Source organism: Mycteria americana, chromosome 1 (genome assembly GCF_035582795.1).
Source record: "Mycteria americana isolate JAX WOST 10 ecotype Jacksonville Zoo and Gardens chromosome 1, USCA_MyAme_1.0, whole genome shotgun sequence".
NCBI lineage: Eukaryota > Metazoa > Chordata > Aves > Ciconiiformes > Ciconiidae > Mycteria > Mycteria americana.
This window is the reverse complement of record NC_134365.1, coordinates 73,999,287-74,024,775: the sequence shown is the minus strand read 5'-3', so window position 1 is coordinate 74,024,775 and position 25,489 is coordinate 73,999,287. Positions and strand designations below refer to the sequence as shown.

The 25,489-nt window shown below is 39.4% G+C and overlaps 1 protein-coding gene across 5 annotated transcripts; it reads right to left on the bottom strand.

The window, feature by feature from the left end:
• Positions 1–88: 88 nt before the first annotated feature.
• On the bottom strand, positions 89–19,700 carry PYROXD1 (pyridine nucleotide-disulphide oxidoreductase domain 1). 5 transcript variants are annotated; one of them, XM_075505929.1, is made up of 13 exons: positions 19,484–19,697; positions 16,584–16,679; positions 14,388–14,468; positions 12,010–12,129; positions 10,429–10,557; positions 8,674–8,747; positions 7,577–7,737; positions 6,482–6,582; positions 5,050–5,179; positions 4,010–4,122; positions 1,654–1,776; positions 1,215–1,352; positions 89–689 (listed from the first exon to the last, which is right to left on the bottom strand). In XM_075505929.1, exons 3-13 carry the CDS (start codon positions 14,430–14,432, stop codon positions 441–443), a joined length of 1,383 nt encoding a protein of 460 aa, XP_075362044.1. In that variant the 5' UTR covers positions 14,433–14,468; positions 16,584–16,679; positions 19,484–19,697; the 3' UTR covers positions 89–440. The 5 variants fall into 5 exon arrangements, with proteins under 5 accessions (XP_075362044.1, XP_075362034.1, XP_075362014.1 ...); XM_075505919.1 differs by lacking the exon at positions 19,484–19,697 and adding an exon at positions 19,142–19,411; XM_075505899.1 differs by lacking the exon at positions 16,584–16,679 and having other exon boundaries at positions 19,484–19,700.
• Positions 19,701–25,489: the final 5,789 nt, after the last annotated feature.

Sequence of the window (25,489 nt, the reverse complement as noted above, 5' to 3'; positions counted from 1 at the left end):
GCAGTAAGCCATGGGGAAACTGGGCTCTGGTAACCATGGCAGGTGAATTATGCATGGTTTGGGGAAGAAGGGAGCTATGAGGCAGGCACGGGATTTAGCATGTTTTATTTACTTTTAAAAAGTAAAGGCTACCTAGCATTGAAATGAATGCAGTGCTATCTTAACAGCACAGAGAAGCCCACTTTTTAAGACTGTTATAACCCTGTTCTCATACGCTCATCTAATCTAGACAAAAACTCTTTGCCAAGACTAATCCACTTGCCTTTGTTGCTGCATTTCTACACAGATTTAATTTGCCGGTCAGTATTTTGATAAGATCAACACAAAATCTTAATAAGGAATTACATTTATCCCTCATTTCTGGTAATCCCAAGGAAACAGTTTTATAAGCTATATTACTCAGTGTCAAAACTTTATACAAAATGGAAATGGGGTTTTGTTCAATCAAAATAATCTTCTATGTCAATATTTGGATTCAGGAGATCTTCACCATAGGCTGAAAGATCCATTTGATTTAAAATTAAGTTTTCAAAGGTTTCTTCCAAGTCTGTTTCACCAATCAGCACAGCTCCCATCATTCGGCCATTCTGCATCACTACTTTAACGTACTCTTGTCCCTTGGTACATCTCAGCATTAGTTCATGGTCTAAACCCAAGCCTTGAGCATTGTATTTTCCCAAAACCACCACCTAAGAGAAGGAAAAAGAAAAAGCACTCGTAAGGTCATTGCAGTGGCTTTTAGTATTTCTGCTGGTAACAGTTCTAAGCTTCAAAAGACTGATGTAAACAGGGAAATATTTGCCCCTAGGGAACCTCTCCCCTTCATTGGCTTTCAAACCCACAACAGAATTAAAAATCTTCACCTTGAAATACCATACACAAAACCCAGTAATGAACCAGCTACCATGCTGAACTGTGTTGAATTTATCCATGAACAGAAACTTAATGAAATGGAATATATGCAGAGGTGCAAAGTAGATCAGCTGTCATTCACCAATTAAAATTTGTAATACATCTGTAAAGATCTTTGCCCTCTTCAGTTTCAGCATTCCAAGTTAGTATGAATGGAGAAAATCTAAACTAAGATTGATTATTCTATAGAGAAAACTGTTTTGTCAATATTAAAGCATCTGCTCAGTGTTGGCAAGTGAATATAAGCAAGTAATATGTGTGTTACTCAGTGGTTTAAGACTATTAGACTGTATTTACTTTACCTTGTAATTGAAAAATTTTGTAACATGAGCAAATAGTTCAAAGCTGAAATCCATATCAATAGATTCCCCTAAAGTATCTGCTGCCATGCACTTTGCTGCATACCATCCCATTTGCCTAGCTTGAGTCCACAGTCTCATCTAAAAAAAAAAAAAAAAAAAGGATTTAAAACCACAGATACATGTCACTGTGCAATGACCGACACTCGCTGTTCTCATCATATACGTACTACGTATTTTCATTACACTCAGAAAAGCTGAACAGCTTGGCTTTCAGCCACATAGATAAAATTATCTGTCATCAACACACCCAGGATTACCTACTTGTTCCTACTGGTTTCTGCTTCAATTAAACTTTCTTTTTTCCCATCTGTGTAATAGTGTGTAATTTACTTCGTAGATTAGACTGCTGCTGAGCACACAATCGTATGATTTGATTTACCTGATGCCACACTGGACTAGGTTCCCATGACGCCGTGCAGATATCTCCAGCTGCATATATATCTGGCAGGGATGTGTGCATGTGTTTATCCACTTTAAGACCTCCATCTTCACCTACAGCAAACTGAAGTATTTGCACAGATCAGCAATAAGAAAAATAATCATTTAAACTAAGTAATTCAACTTCATCCATGTTAAGCAGTCATCTCATTTGTTACTTTCCAATGGCACACTCCTAAAAAAATGTCAGTAAAGTCACTATTCTGTTTAATCAAAACATTTGAAGATAGAAAATTATGTGAATAAATACTGCGGGAACCCAGCAAGATGCCCTTCTGGATGCCATGTAGCAACAGAGGAAAAGGTCATTCAGTGTAAACAATTCATGGCTATTCATTCTCCCATCTGATCTGACTCACTAGAAAGAGACTGATAACCACAAGAGAAACACGGTGTTCAAACCTCACAATCTCGAGACTCCTTCATCTTCAAGGGAAGAAAACAGATCCCCCAAGGAGTGCCACAATGAAGTATTTTTCACAACTGTCCACATACAAGAGTATTACTTCCCCGTATTATAACGCAACCCTGCCCCCCACAGCATTTATCCTGAATCTTTTCAAACCTAGAACCCTTCAAATAAGCAAAGGCAAAATTAGCCTACAAAACCAGAACTTCCTAGCAATCAAACCAGAACTTCCTAGCAATCTCTGCATTCTTTTCTCAGCAGGTTTAAGAACAGATCAGGGTTGCATTTTACAAGTGACCTTCACATATCCTTTAAAATATCTCAAACTATGTATTAAAAAAAGCTTAGAATAGCATTACATACTGAATAAAATTATTTAACATGAGACTAGAGTGGCAAGACCTCTGTGGTAAGATACAAAGCATTAAGCGTTATTTCTAGAACACAGCACAGGTTTTTAAAATATTATTTACTGCTACCTAGGAAGGGAAGTAACAGCTTAGCAAATTTCAAGTCACACTACGCATGTTACAGGGACACTGAGTCTTAAGAGTTCATTTTGTATTTTTGCCAAGGCCAGAAAACACCATTGCAAATACCTAATTCCTAATCTAACTTTGTAACACAGGCCTTGAAATATTTCATGGCTCTACATCAGATGTCTGTTTTCATAATTTTCTTCTGCTTTATTCAGAGGATAGCATTTTACGTCCTAATCAGAAGGAACTGCAAAACACCAAATACCCTAACGTACCGGTTTTGGCTGGGATAGAGTTAATTTTCTTCATAGTAGCTAGTATGGGGCTGTGTTTTGGATTTGTGATGAAAACTCTGTTGATAACACAGGGGTGTTTTAGTTGTTGCTGAGCAGTGCTTACACAGAGTCAAGGCCTTTCTTGTTTCCCATGCTGCCTCGCTAACGGTAAGGCTGGGGGTGCACAAGACATTGGGAGGGGACCCAGCTGGGGCAGCTGACCCCAACTGACCAAAGGGATACCCCAAGCCATACGATGTTGTGCTCTGCAACAGAAGGAGGAAGGGGGGGACGTTTGGAGTGATGGCGTTTGTCTTCCCAAGTAACCGTTACGCGTGATGGAGCCCTGCTTTCCTGGAGATGGCTGCAACCTGCCTGCCCATGGGAAGCAGGGAATGAATTCCTCTGTTTGTGTTGCTTGCGCGCACAGCTTTTGCTTTACCTATTAAACTGTCTATCTCAACCCATGAGTTTTCTCACTTTTACCCTTCCAACTTTTTCCCTCATCCTACTGGTGGAGTGAGCGAACGGCTGTGTGGGGCTGAGGTGCCGGCCGGGGTTAAACCAGACACCTAACAGGGAGACAGAATGATCTCAAGGCCTGAAAATTCACATGGCAGCTATGAACTCCATCATCATCATCCACGTTTGGATGCTGATTCAAAGTGTGACTTCCCTCGATGAATATGAGCACCGTTATAGCTCAGTTTCCTAGATGAAAATTATTGGAAATAACTGCTTCCTTCCCAAGAGAAAATTTTAAGATTTGTAAGACAAGAATATGGTACAGAATTAACACAAAAATTATTCTAAATTTTTGCCACATTAACCAATTATAACAAATGTGTTTCTCTCTTTGTATAGGCTTAATCTTAACAGTGTATATTGTATATATACTGTGTATCAGGACATATCATGAGTAGCAATATAATAAGCCAAGAACAGTAATGAAATTAATTTTTATCATGTTGGGCATTTCCAATATCGACATACCTGCCTTATTTTAAAATGCTGTACGACATTCAAAACCTTTATCAACCAGTTTTTCATGTCAGAAGCATAAACCAGCTGAAACAGCTTATTTCACCTTACTTAAAAAAAAGCTTAAACTTCAAAATGAATCAGTATACTTACATTATTGCCATCAAGAAATGGTTTAACGTTTGGCACAACTCCAGTTGCACTGACAATGAAATCGCATCCATAAATTTTTCCATTAGTTAATTCCACATATACAGGCCATAGCACTGAAAAAGGGGAAAATTTTGCCCTGAGAATGTAACCAACAGAAGTTATTTTATTAATGATGTCTTATTATAAAAGACATGAAATAAAAAGAAGAAAAAAAATAATCTTTTGAGAGATCTAATTGATTAGGTAGGGAAAAAAGAGAAATAAAGTTTAAGCAAAAACACCCCCCACAACAAAAACCACGAGATTGCCTATAACACTTCTTACCTTCACTCAGGACTAGAAAAATGAGATTTTGGAGCTTAGCTCCAAGTCCTACCATTAACTTTCTCTGGAACGTTCCTAAATCAAAGTCCTCATTTGTAGGGGGAAAAATACTGTGTCCTGCCACTGCTTCAGACCCATGGGATGTTCTCTGAAGTACACAATTGCCAAATATTCTTTTACATACCAATTTACAGATGCACAGGAAATGCCTCATAAGCAAAAAGAATGTCAGAGATTTGACTTCCTAGAATGTTATGCTGAAAGTAACTGGCTATTAAAATACTATTTTAAATATTAATTTTCATTCAGTGGCATTTATAGACAGACTTACTCATGAAACAAGTGATATTTTCTTCTACTTTCTTTGAAGGATGACATCAGTTTTGACACTAAATGTTTTTGGGGTTTTTTTTGCTTCTGTTTTAACTCCACTATTAATATATTATAATATATAAAATAATTAGCTCACTAGGAGGGAATATTCTCCATACAGGATTTAGGTGACTTTGTGGAAAAAGGGTCTGACCCATAACATTTTGTAATTCAATTGCAGCCCATAAATCAAATTCTCAACTACTATAAATTGCTAGAGCTCCATTTAATTTATAGAAGGAATTTTTTTTTCCAAATCTGTATTTGCAAACAGCAAATGAGCAAACATGCTCCAGCACTACTCTATCTTCAACATGTTATTTCTAATCAGCACTGGCACCTACCCTCATCTGGTTCTACTTTTTTCTCTTCCTTGGGAAAAGTCAAAGAAGTCCGTTGCAGTTGTATAAATTCTTGCTGTAAGTGTATTTTCTTTACTTCACATAGTATTTCAATATGTACTTTATGAGAAAACTAAAGAAAGATTGACAAAATTGTAAACATAATGATTAGCGATAACAATATTTTTGATAGCACGTATACCTTCACCTAAAATGACATGTTACTAAAGTGGGAAAAAAAAACCAACCCAAAACCCCTATAACCCATCCTAAAGCATGACACATTAGCTGCGTTCCCAGGCTTTTTTCTTTTTTGGCACAGATCTAACCACAGCAAATGGCAATTTACCTGCTTTTTCAGCAGATATCTGATGTTCCTTGAAATTTCATGACAATGTAGATTTTTCTGGCATGCCAGAAAACATATGCAAGTTCCCATCAGTTTACAGGAAGAGAATTCAGAACTTATCAGAACAGAAAAAAAGTAAGTTCATCTTTTCTATCTTTCAGTATTTCAAATCCTTCATTTTTCTATCATGAATTAAATTCTGATAACAATAATAAGTTTATGTTCTAAATGCTGTAAAAAGAAAAAGAAAATATATCCTGTTCCATCAACCCACGTTTGAACCACTTACTCCTATTTTGAGCTCAAGACAGATGTTGGAAAGTTACCTGTTTGTCTAAACTATTTTCTGGATTCAGGCCTTGCACAGTTTTATTCTCCACTACACAAACACATTTCCACAGCCTTCAACAGCCAAAATACCACTGATAGCTGAATACCATAAGCACCTTTTAGTTGGTATTGTAAAGCCATTTCTGTAGAATATATGACTGATCACCTTTGAAAGGCCCTTTTTTTCAAACGAGTGTAACAGATGCAAACACCTAACAGCTAGAGAAATTAGTAAGTAAAACCTGATAACCTACGAAATGTGAGGATTTTTACTTTATTTCAAACATGAAACTCTTCACAGTGCCCATGTCCACTACTGATTTTGCATTTCACTACCTGCTGTGACAGGAGACTGATGTTCCCTGCACCTCTGTACAAATCCTACTGTCCTATTTTTCACATAAGAAACGTACGTATGGCAGCTAAAATCAGGACAATAGAGGAACCACTGCTTCTGGTTAAAGCTAGGATTGACACCAGCCCTACAGAAATCTGCAAACCAACATTTATGTTTCAGTCTGAAGAGCAAATTGCTAGAATTATGCCATGGATCCGATCAGCCACTTCCTTCTTCAAGCAGAAAATTACTTTATTTGTGTTAACGTATTTTCCTGTTTAATTCTGACAGGAGAGTCATTTCAAGCACATTTTGTTTTTATTTTTCTAATAATCCTGAATGTGACAGTTCACATTCTGTCATCCTTATCCACTTACAGCAACACTTAAACAGATGTGTAAGCAAGATTACAACCATACCTCTTTAGTCCCTTTAAGACATAAGCCCTCATGCCAATCGGGGCCTAAGGCACTGCCCAGTTTGTCAGATGCTGCTATAGGTCTTTCTTTTTCCTCACTTCCTGAAGGAAAGAGATGGAGAGTATCAGATTTAGTGTGCATACTTCACTGCCTGCAGAATTCAGAACAAGGATTCTCAATTAAGAGAAATATGATCTGGTTGCCAGAAGAGAAGACAAAAATGTGTAATGTCCCAAACCCCATTAATTTGCAGACAAATCAAACTCTAAGCCAATATTTTTAACGCCTTTCAACTTTATGCCTTTCATTACTTCACTCATCTCCAAAACAACCATGCCACTGTTAGGTGCCTGCACGGAGACTGACCCCCAACAGCATCAGGGTTCTGGAGACCCGTGGTAGACTTAATTGCTTAGTATCAATGCTAATATTTAAATTGATGTCCATCTGCTAGCAAATGTGCACTGTCCCCTCCATTGCACGGAAGTGCAAATTCTAACATACCATGATACATTTGAAGAACCTTGGGTGCCATTTTATGACGTTTAGCCTGACACTTTTACAATTTATTCTTCCAGCCTGAAGTCTAGAACCATGCTCTTCTTTTTGTTATTATTTTGGTCATAGATATGTTTCTGTAATGTTTGTTCATGCTGTTCTAGTTAACTGTTGTGATTAAGACTGCCGTTTCACTGCATCTGTAATAACGTTCTGTGAGGTTTCATCTGGTCCTCCAATAGCTTATTATGGGACAGCTCCTTCCTACATAATGCTGACATAATTCAGAAAAACATTAAAATATTCCAGAAAATTGAATAGGTTCTTCAGCAGATGGAATACAGGAAATGAGATATAAACTTGACACAGCTATAAAGATAAGCATGTTTTTAGGTAACTGTATTAAATGCTGTCATATGTCTACATCAATTCTGGATGGGTTTTTATATCGCTTTTTTACTTTTATTTTTTTGAAGAAGGAAATGCCATTGATGATAACAGTAAACCATACTGATGGCCTGCTAAATTAACTGATGTTAGGACTATCTTCAATATTAAATGCTGCTGCTGCAGTCTTAGGAGACTGAAACACCATACCTTCTATTGTATACTTGGTTCTTTTACATTCAATTGGAGTCTCTTGTTTTTCAGCAGTTAGCTTTGGAATGAGAAATTCAGCTGCTCCTGCATCAAAAAAAGTGTTCCCAATGGCTTTGTCTTTGATAGCCCAGATTACTTCACAGCCTTGAATTTCATACCTGCAGACATTTAAACAGCGGATAAAGTGACAGACTATCCGAAAGGGATCTGACTCTCAGCAACACAACTAGAAGCATGCCAAGTTTCATTCCAGAAGCTAGAAATAAGGGATCCAAGACTTTTGAGCCTATCAAATCCACTACTGCTTCTAAATATTTACATAAGGAACACATTAAAAAAAAAAAAAAAATCCCTTCAAGTTGACAGGTCATACTTTCTCACCAGCACAACCTCAACTGAACCAGGGTAGGGGGTGAGGGGAGGCAGATCAAATTTATACTACTACTACTTAGTATTTCCTGTTCCCCACAATGAAAAAAATATGCATTTTTGCCAGACTGCCCACTGCTAAGAACAGACATTTGGATCTTGTTTGTACTACCTGGAACATGCAGAGGACAATCTAGTGAAAGTGAAAAAGTGACTCCCTGCAACATAAAACAAGACCATATAATTGTGTAATACAGATGTTTCTGTAATCTAGCACACTGCAGGACCACAGAGTTCAATATCCTGTCTAAGACAAAGGCCATGTCAGACACTCCAAAAGCTCTATCAAATTAGGCTGGGTGCAAGATAAGCTGCCTCTCTATTCCTGTTACATCTTCTGTCTCCAGAAGTCAGATAAGTTTTATAACTTAAATATTGCCCTTAATAGTCTTAACAGAAATCTCTGTTGGTGCCAAATCACAAAAATGCTGTATATTCTTGATATCTATGTGTCAAAGCTTCTTCTGAAGCTTGCTGAATTTTATGTGACAGTAAGTGCCACTATACTGTGAAAAAGCTATTTTAATACATTTTGCTACTAAAAGCTTTAAGAGCTACAATTTTATAAGTCAACCTTCTCCCAAACTCATGCACACTAGATTTAACGTATCATTGTTAAAGATTTTATTTGCATACATATCTTTAAAACTCAGTCGTTTACTTACACTAATTCAAGTGCAATCCCACCATTTCCTACCACTACTATTCTCTCAGATTGAGCCAAATTCTTCTGAAAAGCCTGCATTAAGAAAAACAAAAACTCCATTACAACTTAGATCATATGTTCCCTCACACTGATCAATTACGTCCTTTTCAGTATTTTCTTGTTCTCTGAGTCTTCTTATTTTGATTTTCTCAGACTACTGATACACATTTTCTTATGCTAAGATCTTGTTACAGAAGCTAATGAAACTTGTAAGTTCTATCACATTAAGGGATGAAGTTATTGATACAGCCTTACAAGTCTCAATTTGAGACACAGAAGTTAAATAATTACATTTAAGCGAATTTGACAGAGCCCTTAATAGAATCCAAGAGACTTTTCTCTGTCCTAGAGACCATTAGCATTGTGATATCTATTAATCCAGTTTTATCACAACTTGCATAATATTCACAGTAATTTGCGTAACATTAAAAAGGCAAAGATACAGAAATTTAGGAATTTAAAAATTCCTGATCAAAAATCAGAATTTAAAAAATAATTTGTAGCAAATCAAAGAACCAATTTTATTTGTGCAAAAAACTTTCATAAAGAAACAAGTCTCCAAATCCATCTTAGTGGTGAGAGAAATAAAAAAAAAATATAGCCAGACAGTATTTTTTTAGATCATAATATAACCACTTCAAGTATTTTCTTTCAAACAAATCAAGAATCACGACTTTCAGACCAACTATTGCAATTACATGAAAATCTGTTCATCCACGCTTCCAGTTTACCTGACTAATTGTAGCAGAGAACCTAAACTGTAAAAGACGATGAAAACTGCAGTCCTTTAATCCCTTCAGAGAAGGATACTGAAGGTGTATCAGAGGGGACTAGTGAATGCAACCAGTCACCATTAAAAAACCCCCCAAAACCAGAAACAAGTATCTTCAGTCTCATTCGAAGTTCAGCATCAGTTTTGACAAATGATAGCCCAGTCTGTTTCCCACAGTGGCCAACAGTGGATGCACAGGGAAGACCATCTTTTTTTTTTTTTTTTTAAACCCAGGTAAAGTTTTAATATTCAAAACCAACAACATAAATTTCATAGTTTCACTTCAGTTTGCTTGAAAAACTAACTCCCTTTTTATTCTCAATATCTAACTTCATTTGATGAATTACAGTTCTGTTATGGAGAAGCAGTGTTCACTTTCACTCTGCCTCCTCTAATTCTGAAGTCCTACAGCAGTGAAACCTCACCTTCTACTTCCAAGCTGAAGTTTTAGTCTATTAAGTCATTCCTCACGTGAAAACTTTTCCACACCTTTGACTATAACTGTAACCCTTTTCTGTACAATGAGGAGAGGCTACAGTAGAACTAGAAAAAAGTGTCCTTCAGTAGCTTTTCACTGTAGGAAGTAGCCCTTCATACCATGCACCAGATACGCCTTCTCAGGAAGTTTCTACTGGTGCCTACTTCCTGTTTATATTTTCAGATTGGCTTCTGCCTGGAGGGTAAAAGAATACCATTTATTCTGCATTATCATGTTAGAAATATTTTCTATCAGCTACCTATAAACTTAATAAATTTAGTGACTAATTAATTTATTTAATGGTATTTTAAGGCTATTTCTCTGCTACTGAAAGTGTTCCCATCTAAGGATATATAATAAAAAACATCACCTCACGTTTCTCCATTTCACTCCGCAATCATTTTTAGTATTTTGCATCAGAAGCAGGAATATATTATACACTTATAAGTCCAAAACACATTTACCTGTGCACTGTCAGTATCCCGGATTCCTAACACATATGGGTTTCCTTCAAAAATTAATTTTGGTTTTGCTCCAGCACACAGGCAAAGTTTTTCATACATATATTCCTTCCCATCTTCAGTGAAAATTTTCTGTTAAAAATTAAGAGAAAAGAAAAAACAATTGGAGACATCTAAGAGAACATCAACTTTTTTTTCCCCTTATAGTATTTTGCAGATATTAAAAGCTGTTACTGGCTTCGTAAAGAGCAAGCCTTCATACTCTCATTGACTGTGTGTCATTTATTTGCATTACACTCACCACAGACTTACAAGCCTAAATATGTAACATTATAAGACAGATAAAATGGAAAGTGTACACAGTGCACTCAAAGAAAGATGAAATATAAAGATTACCACGTGGTGGCACTCTGTACTCACTATCTGTGCTAAAAGCATTGGTTTTCTATGTGACAATGTCCCCCCACCCCAGTAATAGATGTAGACCTATGCACTACTATATATCACCAATTAAGAATCTCATTCAAAGCATTTCAACAACAGTAGACCTGTGTTAACTTAACTAGGCACAGGCTAGAATACAGTTTAGAAAGACACAAAATTCTGTTCTTTGCTAAAGAAAAAGGGTAGGCACTAAACAAGCTACCTCATTCTGCAACAAGCAATACTTAAATTTTAACATTTTATGACCTTATTTGTTGTTTTTCAAACTATAAGCTAAATAGTTTACAGTGGTTTTGCACAAAGAGAGTTTTTAAAGGTTTTCAGAAAACAGAGGCAAAAGATCCTCCAAATCCCTATACATGAAATACTCACGTTCACAGAGACATACCTAAACTAAAACAATATTATAATAACGATACAAGAATATAATTTGATTCAGAGTATTAGCAGAATTATAATCTAACTGGAATCATATCTCTGTGACTTAAAATGAGCAAAACCAGTTTTGGATCTGAACGTGAGTTTCTGATAAATGCTGAAGTGAAAACTAACATGTCAAGTTGACACAGACACCAACAAGGATCGGTATGTGCTGTACACTGCTCATACTTGCACCATATTTCCTGCTAAAAAAAAAGAAGAAAAGGTGGAAATGTTGGTTCTTTTAAGAATTATTATTTTTTTAATCATAAAGTTGTTAATATTTTGGTCTCTGTAGCAACAAGCTGTAATTTGGGAATCAGAGAGATCTCCAATCAAGGGTTACAGAAATTTTGACACCTATATTGACATAAAGTATTAGTTTCATTGACTGGTTTCCCTGCTATTCCAATCAGGTATTCAATGCAATATGTCTAAGGTGTCAAAGATTTAAATCTAAAAGATATAGTTTCTTAATTAACAAGTAATTTTTGATCAACAATTATGTCCCCTGCCTATATTTCTACTCGAACAACAGTATAAGTGGTAACTGAAATTAAAGTTAGGCAGTATTTTCTTGTAATATTGGTAACTTAACACTTTAATAACCAGAATGTTCTTCAACAAAATTTCATGCCCAAAATATTCACCTGTTTCTTATATTATTTTTTTTTTAATAATTTGAAAAACCACATAAAAGAGAGAAAAACGTTAGCTTACATGTTCATCACTTTTCAATTGTTTTACTCCAGACTGTATAACTTTAATATTGGGATATCGTTTTTCTAATAGAGAACTTGGTTGCTCTTCTACATCAAATTCCTCAAGTGTTTTGGAGACCTGTAGGAAGAAGAGACGTATTTAAAAATATGAATCATTTATTCATCTCTTTTTCTAAAGCTTGTAACAAAATGCGTTATGTTAATTTCCAGTAAAGAAGTCACAACATAAAGCCCATACTGTCTCAAAACATTTTATCATGTTACTGCTAAAAGTTCCTTTTTATATACAGAATCTTTTCATGCCTATTCCTGCTAAAGAGTCACAGTAGCACAGAGAATTTTAATTCTAAAGCTAGAGATTAAGCAAAAATGGAGAACCCCGATGGCTGCTCTAAGTGCTATAATGTTTTATTCCATACATAGACTATATCATTAGAGTTGGCAACACTGCTTTTTAACTTACCTGATGCAGTGTTAAGACCCTGTTTTTCTGTTTGTTTTAACTTTGATAAAATAACTCAATGATGTTCCCCCATGCAAACATCTTCTTCTCCTCGGTACTTTGGGAAAAAAATTTTTGGTCAAAATAGCTTACAGAATTATGGAAACACACTTTTCTCTGGAATAAATATTTTTATTCTATTAAAAAAAAAAATCTGGTGACATTTTCTTCAAAAACCTAATGATTCAAAAATCTCTTGCTGCAGGTAGTTGGCCCTCATGTCAGGAAAAGTGCTTACTGTTTTTCAGCTTGTAAGCAGGACGTATAAAACAGCTGTTTAGGCAAAACAGATTCAAGACCACCTCAAAGCATTTTATTCAGCATCTCATCTGTAGTCACTATCTGATATTTCAGAGAAGGGGGGGGGGGGGGGGGGGATGGGATGGGACAGGACAGGACACCAAACCAAAAAAACGCAGGCAAACCAGAACTTGGAAAACATTCAAGTAAGTTATGTTGATTTGGGCTTTCTTCCAGAAGGGAGCAGCTACACGGCAGCCTCCAGGCCTTCTACTGTACAGAACATTCAAAGAGTCTGGGACACAGCTAGGAACCAGAAGCCACACCATGCTTGCAATTCAGAGAGAAATTAAGATGCTCATGTCCAAAACTTAGAGATGCTGCCTTCAAATACTCTTTAGCTATTCCCTTATTCTTCAGATACTGAAACTTCTGCTGATGTGAATTACAGACTTCACATCTCTACAATGTGTAAGCGTCTTTCCTGGATACTCATGACCCTACTGTCAGCACTCTCAAACTCAGAAGCTATTCTTTAGTTGGGTGTTACTCTATCAGTCTCACATAGAGCTCTCAGTCTCTCAGCTAAGTTATGAGTATTCCATTAGCCCTGGACAAAAACCACAGTGCAACAAGGAAGAGATGCTGATAACCAATTATAGCCACTAAATGCAAATAACTGCTGTTCAAATCTCTCTATGCTTTATTTCCCCCCTGTAGTGATTTGAATCAGGCATTCATACACCAAGAAGAATTATGTTAAAACCAGGCTGTCAGATAAACCACAGAGTGGTCTTTCTTTACTTGTTGTGAGACATGCCTCACCTGTTAGATACCAACTTTCACAAAGAGAGTCATGAATGTAAACACCAGGTGGAAGCCCAGCTCTAGGTGTCTTAACTTTCCCTGAGAGGTAAAACCTAACTTCTTACTGGCTGGCAGCTTTGCGTCCTGAGTTCTGTGCAATCCAGTCTCCAACTCTTTCCATGCCCTATGGTAGAGTCTGAAGTTCCCTCAGAGTGGGAAAAAGAGCAGTGCCTTCCAAGATCTCAGTACGTCTGCGAAACTAGCTTAATGAACCTACTAGCCAGAAATCTGAACTCATGCAAGGATTTTATTTTCTTTTTCAAATGAGAAGAAAAGAGGTAATTGAATCACCAGCTGCTGGAGATGTAGATAAAGCTGCAGGCAATTTCACAGAAGGCTATCCCTTTTTTCGTTACTTGTCAGAAGTCTGTTTCTGCCCAAAATTCACACTACTGTATATACGAACCACTAGCAAGACTAAGTTTCTTAAGCAATTTATTCCACAGCTACCATTTTCAGTGCTTAAAATGGAGCATACCCATTAACAAAGCAGTGAGATAAAGCTTCAATAACTTAGAAAATACTTCAGCCATGGAAGTACCCAGTTTAACCTTTGCTTGAATGTTGTGAATATATTCACCAATTACTAATAATTATGAATCACTATAAAATATCTCATCAGTCCTACTAACACTTACCACTGCAGTCACACTAATGTGAAAACAAGTTCAAAATCATAAGCATTTTCAGGATTAGGTTCTCAATTATCTGTACATATACAAACTTCTGAAGAGGTCTGACCATAAGAAAAATTAAGTGTCTCTTACCTGTTTGAAATTTGTTACAGCTTTTATAACTGGAGAAGCTGTCATTAAAAAAATGTCTTCTGATGGGAATTCTGTGGCCAGCTTGTAAAGAAACAGAAATCATAATGAGTGAATACAGTCATCAATAGATTTTGACTTTAAGACAATAAAATTATTGGTGAAAAGTAATATATGTTACTACATTACTTTAGTCTTGTAGAATCCTATTGGATAAACACCACTTCAAGATTATGGAAGGATAACAACTGAAATGAACAGAATTTGGAGACCCAAGATTTTAATTCATTCACAGACAAATATATCTTCAAGAACTGCAGCCATAGTATAAATGACTACTGAACAGGCTATTCTTACAGTATTCTAAAGGCCAATTCTAGGAACACACTATGATCATGTGATTTCTGGAGACATCCAGTTGCTGGACGTACTTTTTTTGTTGCATAGTAGTGACTAATTGTTCACAGATGTCGTTTTGACAGAGGAAATGCCAATTCCTATTGGCTATTTTAAACGTTATTTAATGAACTGATAAACGGATTATCACCTTCAGAGTGCTACTAAGCAATACAAGACTTTTACAGGCCCCAAGACAAAGTGAAGAATTCCCAATTTAAATGTGCATTGCTCTGCCACAGAAAAGAAATCAGCTCTGTCAAGTACAAACCACTTGTCTCTGAGGTACAGACAAAAGCCAGGGTTCCTTGTCACCAGCATTCTACAGATGAACAGAAGAGTTGTATAAGCCACCAAGAAGCACATTTCATGTTGTATATGAGCAACCGAGTTATAAATGGACTAGCAGGTATTCCTGCACCTCAGACAGGAGCAACATAGTATTCTGAAGGTGAAAGTGGTGAAACCTTGTTGCTGGTTCAAGGGAGATTCACCTGCTCATACCCTCAGCAAATACAAATGAATTTAACGAGGCTATGTAAAACTTCATGTAATCCACACTTTATAGCATGAATCCCTAACATGTGTTTCACACATGTTGTACCCATAGGCTTTGTATTGACAGACAATGGGAAGAAAGGTTGACATGTAACATACGGCACTGCAGCAGTTGCTCCCAGCTGTATCTAATAAGCCTCAGAAAAACTACAGAATGCTATGGAAAGCATGTGATCATGTTCAGTATCTTTATCAATGACAGATAGTAGGATTGAGTACACCCTCAGCAAGTTTACAGATAATACCAAGTTAAGTGGTGCAGTTGATTAGTTAGAGGGAAGGGATGCCATCCAGAAGGACCCTGACAGGCTTGATGAGTGGGCTCACGTGAACCTCATGAAGTTAAACAAGGCCAAAGCCCTGCACCTGGATCGGGGCAATCAACAGTTGTCAGTACAGACTGGGGGATGAATGGATTGAGAGCAGCCCTGCAGAGAAGGACTTGAGGATCCTGGTTTATGAAATATCAGATAAGGGCTGTCAACATGCACTTACAGCCCAGAAAGCCAATCGTACGCTGAGCTGCGTAAAAAGAAGTATGGCCAGCAGGTCAAGGGACCCCACCTGGAATACTGCATCCAGCTGTGGGGCCCCCAGGACAAGACAGACATGGACCTGTTAGAGCAGGTCCAGAGTAGGGCCACGGTAAATGGTCGGAGGGCTGGAAGACCTCTCCAATGAGGACAGGCTGAGAGAGTTGGGGTTGTTCAGCCTGGAGAAGAGAAGGCTCCAGGGAGACCTTATTGTGGCCTTTCAATATGTAAAGGGGGCCTACAGGAAAGATGGAGAGAGACTTTTACCAGGCCCTGTAGCGACAGGACAAGGGGTTAACAGTTTTAAACTGGAAGAGGGTAGATTTAGATTACGTATAAGTAAGAAATTCTTTACTGCTGCAGTAAAGAATAGTAGTGAGACCCTGGAACAGGTTGCTCAGAGAAGCTGTGGATGCCCCATCACTGGAGTTGTTCCAGGTCAGGTTGGATGGGGCTATGAGCAACCTGATCTACAGGAAGATGTCCCTACACATGGCAGGGGGTTTGGAACTAGATGATCTTTAAAGGTCCCTTCCAACCCAAACTATTCTGTGATTCTATGTAATAGTCATCAGAGGTACCCGAAATTTTAAGACTGACATCATGTACTTTGCATCACTTATGCTCAATGTTTACACCTGCCCTCTCATTAAGATTTAATGGTTGTTTGAAACTTTCATTCAGTATTATTAAGGCCATTGCATTTCTTTACCTTTTAAAATACTAAAATTAGAAATCTGCCAGACAGAATATTAGGTTTATCCATGCCTATGGAAATGTGCAAGTCATCACAATCCAGAAGGAGATGCTGCAATGTAAGCATGAAAGGCAGAAATTACATAAGACATGAAACATTTTGTGACAGAGAAAATAAATCTAACTCAAGCTTTTAAGAAAAATTCAGCTTTTAAAAAATTTTGTCAGAATATTTCAAAATGTACTCAAAAAGTAACTATATGTGATTTTTTTTGAGACAGACCTGATGCAATGACTGTTCTTAGATAGCTGCCTGAGAAGTCGAAACTACAAGACATCACATAATGCATACCCAAAATGCAATATGGATGGACAAGTTGTTTATTGCCACTACATTTCACAGAATTGTACTTGCTCAAAACCAGGACTGAGAAAAATTGTGTTCAATCTTCCTCTTTTATTTAAAGCATGCCCCCAGCTATGGGTGCATGACACACAAATCCTTCCAGAACACACAGTGCCACTTTTAAAGGCCTTGGTGAATTAAAGGGTATGCTAGAAGACCACTAATAGTCACTGCTAACTGTGCTTCCTGCAGGACTGAGACATGAGAAAAAGAGGCAAGTCTCTGTCATCACATAAGAATCTGATTTAGTATCCTGGTTTCGGCTGGGATAGAGTTAATTTTCTTCCTAGTAGCTGGTATAGTGCCGTGTTTTGGATTTTAGTATGAGAATATTGATAACACACTGACCTTTTAGTTGTTGCTAAGTGGTGTTTACACTGGTCAAGGACTTTTCAGATTCCCATGCTCTGCCAGGTGCACCAGAAACTGGGAGGGGGCACAGCCAGGATAGTTGATCCAAACTGGCCAAGGGGCTATTCCATACCATATGGAGTCATGCTCAGTGTATAAACTGGGGGGAGTTGGCTGGGGGGCAGCAATTGCTGCTCGGGGACTGGCTGGGCATCAGTTGGCGGGTGGTGAGCAGTTGTATCACCTGTTTTTTCCCCCTGGGTTTTGTTCTTCTCTCGCTCTCTCATTGTTTTCCTTCTCATTACAATTTTGTTGTTGTTGTTCCAATTATTAAACTTCTTATCTCATCCCACAAGTTTTCTTACTTTTGCTCTTCCAATTCTCTCCCCCATCCCACCAGGGGGTGGGAAGGGTGAGCGAGCAGCTGTGTGGTACTTAATTGCTGACTGGGGCTAAACCACAACATTTAAGTTTTCCAGGAAAAAAATAATGGTGAGGGAAAGGAGAGAGCATAAAAAATGAGGCATAAATTACAGCAGTAAGTGGCACTCTCTGTGAGCTTTGGAAGAAAACAAAGCACGAACTCTGTGGCACTAACACAGCAGAAAGCATTTTCAAGAAAACAATACATTTTAGTCCCTTTTATAGCAATCTTAAAAGATTACAGACATCCAATATATATTGGAAATAACTGTATTGTGAAACAGGATCATAGAAATTAGAGATAATTCTAAATTACTTCCAGGAAAACATATAAAGTCTCTGTGAATATTAAATATTGACCCAAATCTTACTCTTGCAAGCACATAAGGATACACAAGAGCCTTAATTATGTGAATAGTTTAACTAGTTATCAACTTTTAAGGGATTATTCATTCTAATATAGCATTTAAGTGTTTGTAGTACCAGAGCCCACGTTTTACTTTAACGATGAATAAAAGGAAAAAAACCTCAAATGGTAAATGGTAGAAACAAACCAATTCCATAAAGATGGAGAACAGTATCAACATTTTTTTGTAATGTAGTCTGCATGTGGTTTATACAGTATGTCAGAAATGAAATAGTATCACTTCATCACCAGAGAGCAAATGCATCTGAAACAGTCTTTACACTGCTTTGTAGTTTTAACAGATAAAATATTCTTCACTGAACTAATATGCACATCATTTCATCCCACATTATAGGTACAAAATTCCCTCCAGTTACTGTTACTTTAAAAACACCAAAAACCTTGAAACCAAGAAACAAACAAATTTATTTTGAGAGCTTGAGCTCATGGAAAGCTGAAGAGATTGGACAATCTCCACAGGTGTACAGCCCTAAACATGGATCTAGTAAAAACAGAGCAATATTTTTATAAAAAGAAGCACATCATAGCAACCTTCACCTTAGCTGTAGTACAATCCTTTATGGCTATGAGGAATAATGCATGCAGCGCTCCTTCAAGTTTCTGACCTCTTGACTAGCATACAGAATGCCAAGTTACAAAGTTTTAATCCTCTGTTTATGAAGCGGTCGTAAGCCCTTATCAGGTTATCTGCAGGACAGTTTTAACCTCTTGAGAAATATTTCTAGACAGATAACTATTGTTATATAACAACATTTCTTCCCTGGGGCTGTTTTTTTCTTTTTTTTTTCCTTAAGAGGGACAATACATTTGTAAAAAATGGGGGGGGGGGGGGGGGTAGGACAGAATATGTAATGACTGTATACATGAGAATATCTATGCAATTACCATATGAATCTAATGAAGTGTTTCTACAGAAGTTCATAGCTTGACCCTGAAAGCACTTCTGCCTCTAAGTAAGCACAAATACCTGAGCGGTCCCCACAGTCGCGCAGGCCGGTTTCACGCAGCGTTCGGCTGGCCGAGTTCAGCGCGCACACGCAGTTACACAGGCCCGCACGCCGCATCACCTGCCTACAGGCCCTGCCACGCCGCAGCTGCCATAACGCTATGGGGCCAGCGAGCCCCCCCCGGGAGCCCAAGGGTCAAGCCCCGGCCTCACCGGCTGACATGACCCGCCGCCCCTGCCGGAGCCGAGCCGGGAGGGCCGAGGCCGGCGTTGGGGCCAACATGGCGCGGGGGGAGGGGGGGTGTCTCCGGCGGCTGGGGGCGCGCGCATGCGCGAGGCGGGCAGACGGGTCCCGGCCCTTACCTTCTCCGCACAGGTAACCCCTGCGATTCCTCCGCCCACTACCACGAACCGACTCCGCGCAACGCCGAGGGCAGCCGCCATTTCCCCGCCTGCTCCCGAGCACGCCGGCGACGAAGGAAAAACAAATCGCCGCTCACCCACGGGGGCGATTTCTCACCGCCGCGGCCTCGCTAGAGCGCGCAAGGCGGCAGCGGCGGCGGCGCTCCGCCTACGGCGCGCGGTAGCGCCCAAACTTCCTTCGCTGGCGGGGCGCCCCTCCCGCGGGGTCAGGGCACGGTCGGGGCGGGGTGGGTGAGTCAGAAAACAGCTTTTTCCGCTGTGGAGCTTTTGGGTTTGGTTTTGTTTTGTTTTTTTAATTTCGAGTTTCATCTTTCTCCCCTTGCCGGGGCGAGGACGTCGCGGGCCTGAACGCTGGAGGATTTTGATGGACTTTGTCAAGGGATCAAAGAGAACAGATAGGAAATAGTTATGATAAAAATTCAAGAAAAGAAAAAACACATCCAGGCCTTTCCTCATTCCTTAACCGGAAATCGGGAGAAAAGAAACACGGAAATGTGCGAGACTGCATTTTCCCCAGGCCTCCCCCCCTCCCCCCGGTTTTGGACGCAATACTAAAAGTATAATTTAGACCCTGGTGTGACGATGAACATGGAGCTGATGTTTCTGAGGTGCTCCTCTCCCTACCCGCAACCCTCCCTCCGCCTGGCGTAACCCTGCGGGGGCACCCAGCGCTGCCCCGCGGGGGTCTGCTGCTGCTCGGCAAGGGGCCAGCCAGCAGCGCCCGGGCCGGGTGGCCGGGCGTCCTCAGCTGCCCTTCGGTCATCAGAGCGAACGGCTCGGTGCTTTCCTTCTTTGGTTTTGAGACTTGGATAAGAAGTGTGGTACTGTACCATGAGAAGTGTGTCAAAGTAAGGAGATAAATTGACGTGTGATAAACTGCCCAGCAATGCCTATAGTTTGATATGAGCCGCTTCAAAATGAGTCGAAGCTTTTGCATTCTGGTTTACCTTAGAGTTTTCAGCATATTAGTAAGTATGATTTTCATTCTAAAACTGACCTTCGGTGCTTTTTTCCCCTCTTGGAGGAAGTGATAAGCTATAAAAGATAAAACTACTAATTGCATGCACCACAGAAAATGATGCTGTTTTATGGCCGACGCCTTTTCAGGCATTCCTGTTGCTACCAGGACATCAATCACAGTCTTCAAAACAGTCACTTCCTGATGGCAGTTAGTTATAAATACTTTGATTTTGTCTTTTTCTTAAGAAGTAACTTTTTTCCTAGCATTGAAGGTAATTTCACGGCCCAGACAATTGCTGGCCATTTTGGTCATAAACTAAATTCTGTTCTCTGAACACATCCCATTCCACTATAAATTACCTGGGTAAATGACCTGACCTAAACGGTGCAAGAAATTGGATAGACTTGCGTCATCAAGTACAAGAATACCTTCCAAGGATTTTATTCTGCAGTATATGATAAATGACGGGAGAAATTCTCATTTTACTTAGAGCATTTGCTTGTGCAAACTAAGAAAAGTTGTTACTGCCTCCATTCACAAAAAATGTAAAAAGCCATTTTGGACACAACGGGACAGATTAAGGCCGTGAAAATAGTTGCTTACAATTACAGCATACCTTCTTAGTTCCTAATTGACAGCAAGGAGATGATAAGTGCAGATCCGTAAAAACTTTTCCAGATTAATAACGTTTAATTTGTGTAGGGGATGTAATGAACTTGGCTTTAGTATCAGTAAACCATCGCAAATTCATTCCTGACACTTCTTACCAAGCTTAGTGCATATGCACTGGAGAGGAGTAGCAGAGGATGTGAGACCATGAAAGTAAATGGCAGTCATTAAGTAGGTTTTATTCTTTATTAAACAAGAACTCTTAATGTTCTCTGAGGAACTCTGAAAATCACCGTGGACCCATCGTGGTGCCTAGGTCACTCGTATCAGTGTGTGCGCAACCTTCAATGCATGACTGCTTATCTGACACTCACAATCTAAATATAAATGTGACTGTCATAACCACCCCAAACTCCAGTAGCCAAATCCTTGCTGCAATCCATAGATGGAGTGGGTATTGACCTGGGGGAGTCCTCACAGAAATTCTGGAAGAAATCCACTTGTCTGTAAAGCACAATCATTTTTCTATGAAGGAAAAAAAAATGACATGTAGAGTTGCAGGTTGACTGGGTCTCTGCTACCCTGCATCCTCTGCTAAGTGGCCACCGTGCTTTGGCACAGATCAAGGCCTGCTAGATCATGGCTCTGTTGTGAAAAGCTGACCGCGCTGCGTGCCAGTGGTGATGCACTTTGCATTTCTGTCATCCTTCCTTTTCTGCAAGTGTGTTTGGGCGCCTCAGGTGTCTGTAGGCCTTTGTTGATTTGGGCCGAGATGGTAGGTTTTGTCTGGGAATATGAGTAATGTATTACTCATGAATAATAAATTAATGTACAGAATATGACAATAAAGCCTTTATAGCGATACATACTGTACGGAATTTTTTTTTTTCACTGTCTTTCATTCCTCAAGCAGATGGAAAAATGGTTCAGACAGTGAGAGCAGAGGGAGGCAAGAGGTGCCCGATCCACTGATTGAATGATAAAGATGAACTGAAAATTACATACTATTTGATTGGCCTTTGGAAGGGGATCAGACAAGTGATAAAGCCTTAAAGGAGCACAAAACATTTTACAGGCTGAGTGATATTAAGGATTCCAAGAAGATTTTTTTGTCAGTTAGTACTTGGTTCACATAAAGGCAGAAGATGTAATATTATCATTGCGGTTAATCTGAATGATTTTTAAAACTACAGACTTGCTTCTAGAAAAACACCTGAATGTTTTGGCACCAGGAGGTGCTGGTTCATTATGATTCCAGTAAGAAAAGCAAGCACTCAGACTCTGTAAAGTATCACTTAAAACGATGTTTATTGGAGCTAACACTATAACAGAAAAAAGGATAGTATTGATAATCTCACATCCCTCCAGATGGTGGGAGCCCCGAGTTGCTGCAGTATTGGATGGGTCTCCAACGAGGCACACCATACAGATCCCCTCAGGGGAAAGGTTACCCAGCATACCCACCCAGTCTTTTGAGCTCTTACAGGATTTTCTTACAAGAAAACATTTCTATTAATCATTTCTACTGTCAAACAAAAAGGATGTTCACATGAGAACTCGTTGCTGCGCTCTTAGATAAAGGCAAGGCCACGCAGGTGGTGTAATCGCCAGTACTGTGTGAGAGCTGAGGACAGAGTCCTCATTACAATTAGCTGGCTGAGTTCGTCCTGTGGCCAAGGGATGTGTGCAGCAGAGCACAGGCTTGGGCCAACCCAGGTCAGCTGTTTTGTGGATCACTAACTCCTCGATATACAATGATCTTCCGGTCAGGATGACTAACTTCCACCCCTTGATCCACATACAGTTGACCTTTCCTACAGATACCCTAAATTGCAGATTATACCAGTAAGTTTTTTTGGCTACTAGAAAGATTATTTTACAAAAAAAAATTACTAAAATTAATAATACAAGAGTAATAAAACAAATATTGATTGTGAGAATAAGCGTAGGATAGCAGTCACCTTGGAACTAGGACCATCAGAGATGTCCTGCCATCAGGTTCCACCTCTAGTCCCATGCACCCTAAGACACGGTGGTGCAAATTTCACCAAACAGTCCAGTTATGTGATGTAGTAGCTGAAGAGGAGCTTTGGTGCTGCTGGAGGGCAGAGATGTCCGGCACTTCATGTTCACTGATATACAGCATGCAGAGATCAAAAGCAATACTGTGAGGCTCCACATAGCAGTTCTGCATGAGATAAAACAAAGACTTTTTTTTTACATACAGCATAAGTTCAGACATGTAACGGAGAATGCCTACTTGCTCCTTTAGGATTAAGTATGTGGCTCCTGGTCCATATGTCCCATCTGCAGGGATGAGTTTCCCTTGAAGAGTCTGGTGTTTGCACTTGCCTCTGACTCTTGAGGGATCATTGGGCTCTGTCAACGTCCTGGACTGTACCTCGTAGTGCTGATGTCCCAGCAGAAGACGCTAGGATAGGAGGTATAGCCTTGGAAGCATGCTTTCCCATTCCAGTTCTTTACAACCTGTAATAGTACTGTTGGCCAGTTATGGAGAGTGCAAGAGGGGAGCCGTGCATGCATCTGCTCTTTTAATAAGGCATTGGTCTGTTCCATTAGATCAGCTCCTCTGGGGTGATAGGTATATGATATACTCTGTGTCCTTCATGCTCAGCCGCCCACTGTCGGACCATTTGGCCTCTAAAATGAGACCCATTGTGCGACTGGAGGCAGGAAGGTGGGCCCATCCACTGGCTACGTAACCACAGGCATTTCAGTGTTCCTCTCTGGTCGGAATGTGCAGCTGGGGACACAGCAACATAGCTGGTATATGTATCTGCCATCACCAGTATGTTTTGTAATCCCTGCGCTTTTGGTAAAGGTCCAATATAATCTGTTTGTCTGGTAGGACCAGTAACAGGGCATCACTGAATCTGCTCGTAAGGCTACCGAGGGAACTTTTTAGCTTTTAGTATTGCACAAACTGCACACTGCCACATTTATATGTGGATCAACAGCAAGCTGTCTGGACTTCTCGTGTGCCTGCTAAGCAAGGGTTTCCTCATCAGGAAATGAGTAGCGGGAGACAGAGCATCGGGAGAGAAAGTAACACTCCTAATTTGAGCAGACAGGTCTGCTGCAGCATTGTGCTCCCCCTCTTCCCCAACACTTTGGGTGACGTGAACATCACCTTGTCAAACCCACAGGTTTGAATTCCCATTTTTTTTTTGCCTTCTGCTTCCATAAGTCCTGACTTCACAATGGTTTCCCATGTACTGTCCAGTTGTCCACTTGTCACTTACTAAGCCCTATGGCTCATCCCTTATACACTGCCCATCACTCTGCACTTGCATTGCCTCCCCTTTCCTCTTTGCCACAAACTCCAAGGTGCTATATCATCACCTGATACTAGGACTTACAAAGGTTTGTGGGCTTGACTGGAACCTAACATAACAATGTGGGACACAGCATGTTTAGCCTGTTCAAAAGCGGCTTTTTCGTCATTTCCCCATACAAACTGGTTCTTCTGTTTTGTTAAATTATTCGGGGTGTTTTGCCCCAGGAGAATGCTGATTCTTTTTGGATCCCAACAAGAAAGGCACTAACACTCTCAGGAAGAATTAATAACCCAGAAAAGGTAATAGCAAGTTACAAAATCTTATGTTCTGTCTGATGCTGGGGACCCTGAGATAATACAGCATCAGATGGACCTCTGACCAGGGCACTGATCTATACATATATTTATACATATACATATGGAGAGAGCAAAATATATATATATAAAGGAGTGTAAAAACATGTCTGTATTTTTTATTTATACCTAGATACACTTTATATATGTATATTCATATAAGTACATATATATACGTGTATAAAGATATATAACATACAATAAATATATATATACATAAAAGTGTTGGTATAAAACACGCTTTAATGAGAGCTAATGACATGAACAGTTGACATTTAAATGCTAACAGAAAGGAATTAAATAAAAGTAAAAAATGGGTGTACTGGTTTTGGCTGGGATAGAGTTAATTTTCTTTATAGTAGCTAGTATGGGGCTATGTTTTGGATTTGTGCTGAAAACAGTGTTGATAATAGCGAGATGTTTTAGTTGTTGCTCAGTAGCGCTCATGCTAAATCAAGGGCTATTCAGCTTCCCATGCTCTGCCAGGAGCACAAGGAGCTGGGAGGGGACACAGCTGACCCCAACTGACCAAAGGGATATCCCATACTGTATGACATCATGCTCAGCATACAAAGCTGGGGAAGAAGAAGGAAGGGGGGGACATTCAGAGTGATGGCATTTGTCTTCCCAAGTAACCATTACACGTGATGGAGCCCTGCTTTCCTGGAGATGGCTGCACACCTGCCCGCCGATGGGAAGGAGTGAATGAGTTCCTTGGTTTGCT

Coding starts and splice junctions, on each gene's coding strand:
- PYROXD1 (XM_075505899.1), bottom strand. CDS start 19,564: ATGGCGGCTGCCCTCGGCGTTGCGCGGAGTCGGTTCGTGGTAGTGGGC. Junction 7,738..8,673: donor GGGATTGCACTTGAATTAGT/GTAAGTAAACGA, acceptor AAATGTCTGCAG/GTATGAAATTCAAGGCTGTG. Junction 690..1,214: donor CAAAATTTTTCAATTACAAG/GTAAAGTAAATA, acceptor TCCTTCTCTTAG/GTGGTGGTTTTGGGAAAATA.